The sequence below is a fragment of the Etheostoma cragini genome, chromosome 8, assembly GCF_013103735.1.
Source record: "Etheostoma cragini isolate CJK2018 chromosome 8, CSU_Ecrag_1.0, whole genome shotgun sequence".
In the NCBI taxonomy this organism is placed as follows: Eukaryota; Metazoa; Chordata; class Actinopteri; order Perciformes; family Percidae; genus Etheostoma; species Etheostoma cragini.
The window spans coordinates 24,179,681-24,193,120 of record NC_048414.1 but is presented as its reverse complement, the minus strand read 5'-3'; the positions used below and the strand labels follow the sequence as shown (position 1 = coordinate 24,193,120).

The 13,440-nt window shown below is 40.0% G+C and overlaps 1 protein-coding gene and 1 long non-coding RNA gene across 2 annotated transcripts in view; one reads left to right on the top strand and one right to left on the bottom strand.

Annotated features, from left to right (window-relative positions):
• The window catches only part of arntl1a (aryl hydrocarbon receptor nuclear translocator-like 1a), a 27,051-nt gene extending 22,008 nt beyond the window's left edge, over window positions 1-5,043 (top strand). Inside the window, exons 14-20 of the mRNA XM_034878373.1 lie at window positions 179-285; window positions 2,659-2,809; window positions 2,902-2,981; window positions 3,136-3,244; window positions 3,868-3,961; window positions 4,246-4,339; window positions 4,455-5,043. Of these exons, the coding sequence (XP_034734264.1) occupies window positions 179-285; window positions 2,659-2,809; window positions 2,902-2,981; window positions 3,136-3,244; window positions 3,868-3,961; window positions 4,246-4,339; window positions 4,455-4,612 (793 nt within the window). The 3' untranslated portion in view covers window positions 4,613-5,043. The remainder of the gene's footprint in view (window positions 1-178; window positions 286-2,658; window positions 2,810-2,901; window positions 2,982-3,135; window positions 3,245-3,867; window positions 3,962-4,245; window positions 4,340-4,454) is intronic.
• A 3,643-nt stretch (window positions 5,044-8,686) lies between these two features.
• LOC117948682 overlaps window positions 8,687-13,440 on the bottom strand; it is a 16,742-nt gene continuing 11,988 nt past the window's right edge. Inside the window, exon 3 of the long non-coding RNA XR_004657519.1 lies at window positions 8,687-8,818. This is a non-coding gene — a long non-coding RNA (uncharacterized LOC117948682). The remainder of the gene's footprint in view (window positions 8,819-13,440) is intronic.

The window sequence follows — 13,440 nt, the reverse complement described above, 5'->3', positions numbered from 1 at the left end:
CCTAACAAGCCTGTGGGTTATGGTGTTAATTGCTGGCCTTGAAAAAAAAAAAAAAAAGAGTTGTCTTTGCTGCGGATCAACAACTTCTTTGCTTTCCTCCTCGTTCTGAGGAGCCACACATCACCAGCTGTAAATAAACACAACCTTTCTTTGTCTGTCTATCTGTCTGTCCCTTCAGAGCCACAGCCATCCTAGCCTACTTGCCCCAGGAGCTGCTGGGAACCTCCTTCTATGAGTATTTCCACCAGGATGACATTGGCCACCTGGCAGAGTGCCACAGACAAGGTACCTGCTGTGGGATAGACAAGCTATCTTCATGGATTTCAATAGTGAAGTGACTGAATGAAGTAAATGGGTCAAGTCTTCAGTATTCATGTTCCCATCAACGTATTTTTTTGTGCATTTTGATGTATTGCATTAGAAAATGTTCACATTCAAAATTCGGAAAAGCTCACTTGAGGTGGTTTTTGCCTTTTTCGAAAGAGAGTTAATGTGCAAAATAAGGGATGTAATCCGCTTTCCCAAATAAGTGGTAACGTAGCAAACATGTAACTCACATGAATATAGTCCAGGTATCCATCAGATGGGGGAAGGATTGGGTCAGGAAATGGGTTCCCTCAGGCGCGCCATACACTTGTGGCACAAGGGGCCTAGGTTAGTTGTGGTGTGCTATAGCCTGTGCCTCAGCCATGTTGGGTATATTGACGAATTGGTTCAACAGCTTGAATTGTATTGCCATGCATACCGTGTATACACAGCTGTGAACGGTTGACTTGCCCACACCAAATGTCTCTACCACAACGCTGTATTCTGCTCAGGTGGCCAACTTGTGCAATGCTACCTCTTTCCATTTTCCAAGTTTACCAGCGGAGTCTGACTTGTTAGACCGTGCAAACACAGCTTCCCTTTTTCATTCCTCCAACCAGCTTTTTGACAATGTTGGTGTCGCAATGTGTATGCATATCCAAAAACCTGTCTATATCCAAGTCTTAGACAATGTGTAAAAGTAGTTGTATATCTCCTTGTTATCGGGTCTGCAGCCTTGTAAACTGTTGGCTGGGTGGTTTGTGTTAGAGCTGTCAATCTTCCTCACTAACTATTTGAATTGTATCGATTTCCTAAGCAGATATTACCTTGGAACAGTGCTTTGGCTGTGCTTCCACCCAATATAGTTACAAATCAATATCTGCCTAGGAAATCGTCTGTTGTACTCATTAGGTTGTTGTTGTTGTTGTTTTTTGTTGGCTCGCTTTTACTCACAACATGCTAACCAGCAACATAGCATTCCATTCCCTATGCTAAGCAAACAAGTGGCAGCGCTGGCAGTATTGCATCGGACTAAAACAATGCATGCAAGGAGACAAAAAAATGTGTTGGCCCACCTAACTACAGCTTGGGGAAACCATGATGAGCCCTATTTCAACAAACAGTGGATTGTTCCTTTAATGCTCAAATAGAGCCTGTTATTAATATGTACAGCCGTGTGATTGTTGTTACATGTCCTGTCCATGAAAGGGTCTTCTAACATTAGCCCGGCGCATTGCACGCAACTTTGTTAACATTAATTTTCCACCATGAGTAGACAAAACAGCTACAAACACAAAACAGAGAAATCTTTAATGAAACATCTAAAAAGTGTAGTGAAACCGTGCTTTAGAAAAGATAACGGTGCTTGGTTAGCACAATGACAGCATGTTAGAAAGTACAGCCAAAACGATTTGGCACAAACTAGCTAGCTAGTTAAGTAACAAATATGTTAGCTGTGCTACTAACAGCATTAATAACTAAGCCAAACTATGTGATTTAGGAGCATCCTGTTTCTTGCTGATTGTCACGTTATTGAGAATACAGCTGTTAGGTAATATAAGGTAATATATGACGTCAAAGCTAACTCTGAAAGCTGTAGGGCAGCTAACATTAATATTAGCTGTCTCCATGAAGCTCCCAGCTAAGCTTCTATAACTCGTTACGCAGTTAGGAAACAAAAATGAGCTAACTAATGTTAACATTAGCACTTGGGCTCAGTGGATGTCGATTTTGAAGTCATGTTAAAAGTATTTTTCTTCCTTTCAATTTCCAGCCGTTGCTTTGTACGTAACGTTAGCTTAGACCCCAATGCTTAGACCTCACAATGCCTTGTATTCCTCACTCCCGCTGACTTAATGGTCATAAGACATGACAAGAGTGACACATGCGGATAGGCAAAGGCGAGAACAAGGATTTTAGCTAACATTAGCGTATTTATAAAAAAAAGTCACATTGAAATAGTGATTTCAGCATTCGAATAGTACAGATTTTTTTACTATTCAAATTATATTTAATTTTTTGGTATTTGTTCCAAAAGCCCTAGTTTGTGTACAGAAACCATCGCAACACACAGAGCTGACCATAAGCCGTAAACGGGCAAGAGGCGGTAAACTGCGGTAAAACCCCAGATTGAGACACATGTTCCAAATGCGCTGTATAAATATAAAAAAAATGGTTCTAAAACCTGAATAATACTGAAAGAGCCCACATATCTTACATTTGGACAAAGGCCTTGTTTGGAATATCTAATTGGAATATGCTGTTTTCAAATTTGGAATATTGTTATATGGGACTGATTAGGATTATCTTGGCTAATGTTTTTACTTACCACACTGATGATGCTGTCAACAGTGCTGCAGATGAGAGAGAAGATCAACACCAACTGTTACAAATTCAAGATCAAAGACGGCTCTTTCATCACACTGAGGAGCCGATGGTTTAGCTTCATGAACCCCTGGACCAAGGAGGTGGAGTACATTGTCTCCACCAACACTGTTGTGTCGTAAGTAGAAAACACTCACACCTTACATAACTGATAAAGTACATACTTGGCTGTGAAATTTAAGAAAATGTCATGTGTGTTAATCTCTCCAGCTGTCCTATCATGGAAGGATCCGATTATCCTCAATCCGCTGCCTCACCACAGAGTATGGACAGTGTTCTCACCTCAGAGGGTAAAATACTGATTTAAACAAATGCACAGCACTCCTTTACACCTGGTTGGTTTATAAATATAAAAAACAGCCACTGTCAATAATCCACCACTGGGAATCCTTTATTTTTCATATTGGATAAAATCTCTTTTTCCTGATTGCTGTTGATTGGTAGGTGGAGGAAGGCGGGCACTGCAGACGGTCCCTGGCATCCCTGGTGGCACAAGAGCAGGAGCCGGCAAAATTGGACGCATGATTGCAGAGGAAGTGATGGAGATCCAGAGGTGGGAGATGAAATCAGTGTATTTCCATTTCAAAACCAGTAAAGTTTCAAAAGTCTGTTGGTCGTTGACTTCAAAATCCCTGTGGTCTAGGTTTTAATGTAGATGAAGATGATAGAGGCGACACAGAGGTGTTTTGGCATGATTTATCACACATCAAGCTGCTGTACATGCTTGGCAAATGGGAAACTAGTATGACATAACATGTGCAGGATTCAAGCTTTTTATAGAACACATCCAACAATTTTGGATCATTTAAAAAAACATTTGACGCTAAAAGGAAGATTCACTGTGTAAAATAGGACAGTGTATCTACACTACAGGCTCCCCACTTAGTTTTAAGTCCTCCAGACTAACACTGACTCAGATGGCTGCTGTGATACTAAAAATATACCAATTGTCTCCATTGATAGATGTATTATCTACTTATTGCCATAGCAACACCGACACATTCCAATAAATGTGTTGAAAATTGCTTTATGTAGGTCACATTCGCACCTGGTATCCAAGTGATGAACCATGAATCATTGCTGTTTTTTGTCAATTGAGGTTAATGATAAGGAAATAAAATCTATGAAATGTAAAGTGTATTTCAGAGTCATTGCAACCATCTGTGTCTCTATCAGGATTCGAGGCTCCTCTCCCTCCAGCTGTGGCTCCAGCCCTCTAAACATCACCAGCACCCCTCCACCTGACACATGCTCCCCAGGGGGCAAGAAGGTAACACACAGCAGAGATAGACACACACAAATCTTTTGGAACTGCATATGTCCATGAGGATCCATAAAGTCTTAAATCATTACAGTATATGCTACCCAATAATTATTAAACAAAACAACAAAATGACTGGGTTGAGTGTTGTTAGGAAACATTGACCCGTCCTTCCCATGTGCCTTAGTGTCTGTTCTGAGATATTTGAGGACAGAATGGAAACCTTTTTAGCTAGGGTTGAAAGGGATCTGTGTTCACAGTAAACTGATATGTATGTATATATGTGTCTATAGATTCAGAATGGAGGGACACCCGAGCAGCCAAGCACAGGGATCATTCCCGGCCCTGATTCTGTAGGCTACCCCTACTCCAACCAGTCCATCATGAGTGAGTGGACATATACACACACGATAAACATTTTCTTTCTGAGTTTTTCTTTTATCTAGATGTTTTCTCCTTTTCAAACATAATTTAAACCTCTAATGGCTCTACCTCTGTTCAGGTGACAACTCCCACCTAAGTATAGACATCATGGACGAGCCTGGTTCCAGCAGCCCCAGCAACGACGAGGCGGCCATGGCTGTCATCATGTCCCTGCTGGAGGCGGACGCTGGCCTGGGCGGCCCCGTCGACTTCAGCGACCTGCCCTGGCCTTTGTGAGGAAGCTAAAAGGGAAGAAGGAAAGGGGGAGAGGGAGACTCCCTTTTTAGCAGCAGAGCCACTTATGAAAGAGTTCAGTCAGGTGGAATTCTGTCTGTACTGTTTCCTGCTCTCTGTACACAACAACACTGCAAAATAAAATCCACCTTAGTACATTTTAATAGAAAAGGCTGTCGATCCTGAAGATTTTTATTACACAAGACTGTAGGCAGACAAGTGACCCTGGATTTCATGGATTCCCTTCTCCAAATGATGTGTTAAGATGATCCATTTTGCAGTGTTAGTTGTCTTTGCCACGGTTAGAGAGCATCACTCAGTCCAGAAAATGGCATCTCAAGTTCCAGGATTGTGGTGCTAACATGTCTACTGATGGACTGAACTCTGTCTAACAGTGGCTCTGGGCTCTGTCATTGCCAGGTCAACAGCTAACGCTGAACCAACACAGAACTCCTGAGACATTCATAGATGGTCGTTGAAGTTTGATGTGGGGTGTAGTGGTGTTGGGTGGGGAGCTCTTGATTTCTGCCTCCTGCCGCAGCCCTCTCAACATCTCTAACTGTACGTGTGAGTCTCCTCGAAGGATATCTGTGCCGTACAAACACGGCTGTGGTTGCACTCCCCCCAAAAATGACTCTTTTAGCCAGCAGATTTCCAGCATGGGAAACGAACACACAACAGTTATCCTCTGGACATTTGCTCGGAAGATTCATAGAGGTCCTTTATTCCTAAGCCAGAGAATTCCACAAGCAGATGTATTTAAGTTCATTCAAATAATGACAAAATCCTTTTTGAAAACGCCACCTAGCTGCTGTTCCTTAACTAACGTAAACGTTATCTCGTTTTTCTATAAGCTACTCATCCTCACTAAATTATATTTTCTGTATTTTTCCTGTAAGTTAAATTTTTAAGCTATCGAAAATAATATTCATAAAGCTCTTGCTGTCACAGCCAGTGATTCATATAACTTGCTTAGTAGAGGTCTTCACAAGTAAAAAATGATGGACTCCATTGGAATTGAACCAGTGCAACAAAACACAATGTGCATAAATTGATTTTTATGCGAAGCGAAGACACTCAGACCTGATCCAAAATAGGATTCGATCCAACACATCAAAATAGAGACACTGACAGCATGACGCACCACCAGCTAACATAGTTAAAAGATGAAGTAAGTAAGAACTTGAATTTCCATTCTTCCTGGACCTATAGAGCCTGTGAATCCGAGTCTCTATCTGACTGACACTCTGGGCCACATGAATGGCATATAAATAATTAACTTACTTAGACTTGCTTTTTTTATATTGGACCATATGGCTAAAATACATGTTGTCATATCAGACCGTTTTTCCTTTACTCAGATGAATGTATTCATTGTTTAACAACTATTGCTTTAATAATGGTTGTGTGCAGTGGCTCTTCTACATTGAATTACACACAGGGCGAGACCCCCTCCGATTTTCTTAAGTGTGTTTTTCAAATGCTCTAATGAAGGATTTGTGCGATTGAGAAATAAAATGTTCTCTTTCACTTGTTGTTATAATATATACTGTATACTGTAGATATATAAAAATGTGCCAAGAATATATACAATCAGATATATTAAAACTTTAATAAGAGCAGAGAGCAACAATATTATAAAATAAGAATAATATACAAATAGAATATAGAATAAATATTCTAAATGGCACAAATCCTTTACACATCACAGTGTGAAAACACACTAAAGAGAATCTATCTATTACACTGTTGCACTAAGAACAGAAAAACTAAAACCTGACCTTTCTGGCCTTCCTTGATGCGAAATCATCAATGATGTCATCGTATGAAATCTGCTCCCCTATTGAGTGCAATCCTCAGAGCAGTCCAAAAGTTGGTGTTGATCTCTGATAGATCCTTATCATGCATAAACGTGATAAGCTCATTGAGGCTCGTGGTCACCCATTCCCCCCCCTTGTCATGAGTGTTCCATTTATGAGACCCAGAGGTGAACTGTCTCCCCGTGCCCCCTCCCCTTTTTCTTTTTCACACGGCTTCTGTGCACAAGTATGTCTCGCTGCAGCCCGCGGGAAAGCAGGGCTTGACATCCGCCTTCCCACGGCCTACAGCAAGATGCAACTCTCTCAGCAAGCAGGGCAATTTGCCAATTCCCCACTCAGTGAAATTATAGATAACAGAAAACCACTGCACGGCGCACAGGATTTTATAAATTCCTCGTGCCGCCCCCATGTGTCATGAAAAGATACCCCGGGTGGATGCCCAGTTTGCCCATGTCAAAAAACGCTATTGGTTGTGTGTGTGATAAAATTTCTTTGGGCCATTTTGCATCGCCTGACCTCCGATTCCGACCATGGCCACTACACCATAAACACCTCGCAGCCCAGCACTGATCCGTTCCATTCCCATACTACATACTAATTGTAAGCAGGTTTTCACTATGTAGCGTGTTCACACTGAAAAAGCTATCAAATAAAATATATTCAAAACAGTCAGCATGCATGTTAAAAGCCCTGGATTTTTGAGTGTACTTTTGATGTGCAGTTTTCTCTAAGAATTCAGTACGCAAAGGAAATGGAGGAGCTGTTCAGAGCAACAACAACAAAAAAGGAACTTATTGGTGATGAAACGGCTTCAAAAAGACAGGAAGACAGAAAATGACAAAAGAATCTGAAGTTTCATTCTTATTGATGTTAAAATGATTTCTTGTATAATAAAAAACAAGTATAGTATAGTAGTATATACTGTACATGGTACATGGAATTGGGACACAGCTTTGGCATCGGGCCTGTCCAGGGAGCACCGCATCTCACACAGTGCACCCTAGGATAGGCACCCTCCAAACAATAACTGGGTGTACATGATGGATGGACTACACAGTTTATAATCTGGTTGCCTGTGTCACTTGCATGACAAGTCACTTGTCACTGTGTGTCACTTCTGTAAGTCGGCTCAGATTCACTTAGGCAATACAATGGGTGCCTACACAACACAATACAATTTGGACCCAGTCTGAAACTGTGAAGACCTCTACTGCTTTGTTCTCTAGTGTTATCTTGCACATTTTAGCTGCAAAATCACTGAAAGTGTTGATAGCGAGGAGTTAGTAGAAGATTGAACAACTGTAGTGAAGCTCGGACTACTGTTTTAACAAAGAATCAGACTTTAATGGTAAAAAATAGGAGGTTAAATGAATCTGGTGGGAGCAGCGGCTTAGAGTGCAGGTTTGTGTTCATGGCTGTAACAAAACTCTTGATGTCTCTCTCAGAAGACCTATTCAACTGCAAACCAAAACCAAATGTTCTTCACTGCCAATTTACTAAGGACTGCTCCTCAGAGACAGCTTTCTACAGGTAAACACATGTTGGCAGGCTAATTAGCATCACACGGCTAATAGAGATACCTGTGCTCTTGGTGACGGGCTACACATCTACACCAATACCCATTTAAAGAACTTCATTTTGAAGTCAGACTTTTCAGTCACTAATCTCTATTCCCTCATCAGATGATCTAACTCTGGATCAGTATTCTGATATGTCCCAAGAAAGTTTTTTTTTTTTTTTTTTTTTTTTATCTGATTATTTGAACAATTAATCTAAAATGTCCTCCAAACACATATAGCCACTTTCAAACTTGTTTTGCCGGTGTGTTGGGAGAAGTTAAAAAATAAACACCTCCGATTCAAATTCTGCTGGCAGATTTACAGTATTTTGATTTATAAAAAAAACAAAAAAAAAATCTGTTTAGCACTTATTACACAGATGTACTGTGGCTACATCTATAGCGTACACAAGGCGAGAATAGAAATCGATACGTGTCCTGCAGACTAGGTCTTTGTGACAGGGATAGATCTAATCATGTCCTGTGACAGTTAATGTCAGAAGGGACAGCCAGGGTGGAATTCTTCATTGCAGTGTTCGTTAGTCCTCTAATAATGAATATCCTCAACACAACCTTTACACCTCGCCAGCTCTCTCCTGCTCCTAGACATACATAAATACATGCCTGAATTGCATACATTGCAGGCATGTATTTCCAATGTATTTCCAATGTTTTCTTTCCGTATAGGTTAGATAGATTTAAATCTCTGGCTTAATATCAGTCAATATCAATCTGTGGCTGAACATTTGGCACCCCGTCAAAGTGAGATACTCTCCATTCGAGGATGCAAATTGGTGCAAGTCAAGCTGAAGCAGTTCCTGTGTTACCCATCTGCCCCCCACTCCCCACTCCCACACCCCCACCCTCGGGTCCTCTTCCAATCAGGCAGCAGCTGGCGGGGTCCCCCCTGTATCTGTTCTAGTGGTTTTCTGTTTCAATGTTTTAATCTACACACTACAATAAAGTGTTCCCCTTGTTGATATACCCCTCCCCACCTGACAATAATGTATCAAATCTTTAAATATTATCATGTTAAGAGTATACTTTATGCAAATATATATGAGTATGATGAGTGTATTGTATGTATCAGCAGTGAAATATTTTTAAAATAAAATAATTTGTTTCTGTCATCACTCTGTCAGTACGTTGTGCTACTATATTTTTTCCTCGCCATTTAGTTTCTTTTTTTGTCAGTCATAAACAAATCTGCTCCACATAATACGTTTTTAGTGGTTAAAAGTGTTCTCCGTCTGTTTATTCATGGTTTACATGTGATCTGTTCTTTCCCAATTAGTGCAGCCCATTGGAATTTATATATGTTGCCATCCAGTGTGAAGTGTCTGCACACACAGTAAAAGGCTGAAGGAAATGTTGGCATTGCTTTCACAAGTCTCTCTATTAAACAAGCAGCTGTGAATAGGTCAGTAAACACCCCTCATGCTATAGAAAAAACCCACAGAGCTACTTAGTTCAGAATGCCAGAAAACATGTTACCATTTTATGGTTTGATTTTTCTGACCAAAAAATATATTTAAAGCATGAGCTTACACATTGAACTTGTGCATTTGCACTTCATCCTCTCCATTTGGATGCAAAGTCCTATCAGTGTTTTTGTTTTTTACAATCCACACATGCACCTCTGAAGAATACTTTTCTTGCTTGTCGTTATCTTTGCATTCATTACTGTTCAGTCCAACCTAGTAGGCCCTTCCTGCATCCCACATATCAGAGGGCCTTCAGGCTGTTTTGGTTACGTTGTCTAGTTTGGCCGTTTCTCTTGGGGGAAACTAGGGGGTAGATTTATTAACCCCCATCTCCCGATGTATTCTATTAGTTGCCATCAGACTTTTCTGGTTGTCTTCTTCCCTGGGCTCCAACTGCCCTATTCACAATAGTCCCTGTCTCCAGAGATGTATTAGTAGTTGCCTGTGTTTCACTAGGCTTGCTGCACCTCCACTGGTGCCTACTTTGGTAGCTGCAGGGTTATTAGCTGGGGACCACTGTTCATAGATGTTTCACCCCTTAGCCCAAATGGGGTCACCCCCAAAAACCTGAAAGTAAATGGTGTTCCACCAAACTGGAAGAATCTCGATTAGATTGGCAAGACAGTATGAAAATGTATAGGAAGGCCCTCAGCCATCTACCTGTCTCTTAGGCCACATTCCAATGAGGCTACTTAAAGAAGTGTTACCAGTGGTTAACACTCCATTACTAGATGTGATCCATATGTCCCTATTTACAGGTAATTTAAACCACAGTCATTTAAGTAGCTGTGATAAAACCTTTCCTGAAAAAGCCAAGCCCTCGGCCCTGAGGTCTTGGCAAACTATAGACCTACAGTACATCTAGATCCTTGAGAAGGTAGTTGCAAATCAGTTATGTGATTTTATACATAGCAATAGTTTATTTGAGGACTTTCAGTCAGGAATTAGAAAGCATCATACCACAGAGAAAGCACTGGTGAAAATCACTTATGACCTTTTAACCGCTGCCGACAGAGGATTTGTCAATGCTTGGATCAATTGGATTCTCCTTATACAGTGTATGCTTCCTCCAGGCAATACTATTAGGAAACACTCAATTAACTTTCATTTTTATGCAGATGACACCCAATTATTTCTATCAATCAAGGCAGACAAAACCAGACTGTTAGCTAAACTTCAAGCATGCATAAATGATATTAAACCATGAATGACCAACAATTTTCTAATGTTAAACTCAGACAAAACTGAAGTTATTGTGCTGGGCCCTAAACGCCTCCAAACTTCATTATCTAGAGATGTACCTACTCCGTATGGTATTGCCCTGGCCTCTAGTACTACTATCAGAAATCTAGGAGTTATCTTTGATCAGGATATATTTAACGCCTTTAACGCCCATCTAAAACAAACCTCAAGAACCGCCTTTTTTCATCTTCGTAGCATTGCCAAAATTAGGAACATCCTCTCTCAAAAAATGCTGAAAAACTAGTCCATGCATTCATTACTTCCAGGCTGGACTACTGCAATTCTTTATTACCAGGATGCTCAAATGAGTCTCTTAAGACTCTCCAGCTGATCCAGAATCCTGCAGCTTGCGTTCTGACAATAACTAAGAAAAGAGGTAATATATTTACTGTATTAGCTTCTCTGCATTGGTTTCCTGTAAAATCCAGCATTGAATTTAAAATCCTTCTCCTGACCTGCAAAGCTCTATTCTTATTTTGAAGAGCTCTTAATTTCTTAATGTCCCACTAGAGCACTACACTCCCAGAATTCAGTTACTTGTGGTTCCTAGAGTCTCTAAAAGTAGAATGGGAGCCAGAGCCTTTCTTCTTCTTTGTGATATTGTACGCTATTCAGAATGAATTCATTATTTGCAATGTCTGTTTTTCAAAATAGTCCATGACACTGAGGATGCACTCTATACATTATTTGACACACTGAGCTCCTCTCTCGTTCATCTTTCCATTTGTGTGCATCCATGTCCCAGAAAGGCCTGAGTCATTCCTCGGAGTCCTTATGTTCTTTTTCACCCAGCATGTTTCCTTGGATCAGGGAGGCTCCAAGATCATGGTCGCAGCTGTCACATGGTCCAGCTACACGTCCTGCGATGCCCTGTTACATCCTGCTACGCTTTGCTGTGCCTTGCAATGCCATGCAATGCCCTGCCATGCCATGAATTACTACAAACTACAATTTTTCGTCACTAATCCATTATCTTTTACTGGGACTGTTATTGCCAATTCATTTCAACCCCAACCAGCCCTGTCAGACACCGCCTACCGAGAGCCTGGGTCTGTCTGAGGTTTCTTCCTAAAAGGTTTTTTTTCCTTGCCACTGTCGCACTGTTGCTTGCTCTAGAGAGACAACTTTTGTGTCCTTGTAAATTACAGAGTGTGGTCTAGACCTAATTTATCTGTAAAGTATCAAAATAATGAATTGATACAATAAATTAACTTGAATTGAATTGAAATTGTATTCTGTTTCAATCTGTACATATGATCGCCTACTGTCATAAGTTGCTAATTGTTATTTAGCTGTAATAGTACAACAGAGGTAAAGAGAACATTTTTGATGTGGGCTGGGACGGGGGCACAGGGGGGGCATAATGTAGTATAATTTGGGTCTAGTATGACATTACATGCAATTTCAAATTACGTCATAATTTAGGAACATGTCTAATTAGGCTATGACTTTGTGTTTGTTTGCAGTCTAATATGGCTTATTATATCTTATAAGTGTACCGGAAAATAAAGTTCAACCCTTCTTGCTTATTCACAGATGGTTTTGTTTGTATGTCTCCTCCTGTTTTTGAGAATACGGCAATGAACAATACATTAGACGTCTCTGTGTATGCTTGGAGCTAGCATGAGGGCAAGCTCCATGGTGTTATGCCAAGTATGAACAAAGCTTTTTGTCACTTAGTGGCATCAGCTACTTTTCAATTTTGGCAACACTCATTTTTTGGTCTACTTTAGTCATCTTTTTTTTTAGCTTTTTTTCTAGAGAGAAACCTTGTGAAAAGGGATAATAACAGAGTATCCATGCTACACAAAAAATTGTATAGCAAGGCTTTTCTCTGTGTTCCCATATCCCACAAGTACATCTCTGGACGGACGTCTGACCAAAAAGACTTACAGAAAGAAAAACGTTTGTGCTGCTTTTGGATGTTCATGCAAAATAAATGGCAAACTAAGCAACATGGAACAACATTACACAAAAAAGGTGTTTTACAATATTTTACTGTTACAAACATGACAACTTGAGTAATAAGAAGAGGTCGGTAAAACAGATACAAGCCATTCTTTGAATGAATAAACCAGTTAATACGAGATAGATTGAATTTCCCTTTTGAGTGCAAAATAAAAAGTAAAAAAAAATGATCGTGAAATGTTTATATTAATATTAGATTGATATTTTCTGGATTTAGAAAAAATACAGAGATATTGTATGTACAGTATGTATGCATTTATGTATGTATGTATGTACAGTATGCACTGTATGCATGTATGTATGTATGCTTGTATGTGTATATTATGTATGTATATATTATGTATGTATGTATGTATGTATGTATGTATGTATGTATGTATGTATGTATGTATTATGTATGTATGTATGTATGTATGTATGTATGTATGTATGCATGTATGTTAGTATGGATATATTATGAATGTACTGTATGTGTGTACTGTATTTAAAGAACAGAAAAGAAGAAGCAGGTTTCACTCTGTTTGGGGATGTTGTGATGTCATTATCTTATCTGACTTGAATAAGTCAAAGTTGTTTCCATGGCCGTAGAGTCCAGGGCAGATACATCAGATAGTTCCCATGATGAAGTGAAAGAGTAAACACACCATTGTTCTTTGTACTGCAGACAGAGGCCTTCAACTAATGATGAAGAGCTCCAACTGACCCTCAGATGTGTTGACTCTAAACTGACCTCAGATCTGTTGACTCTTAACTAAGAGT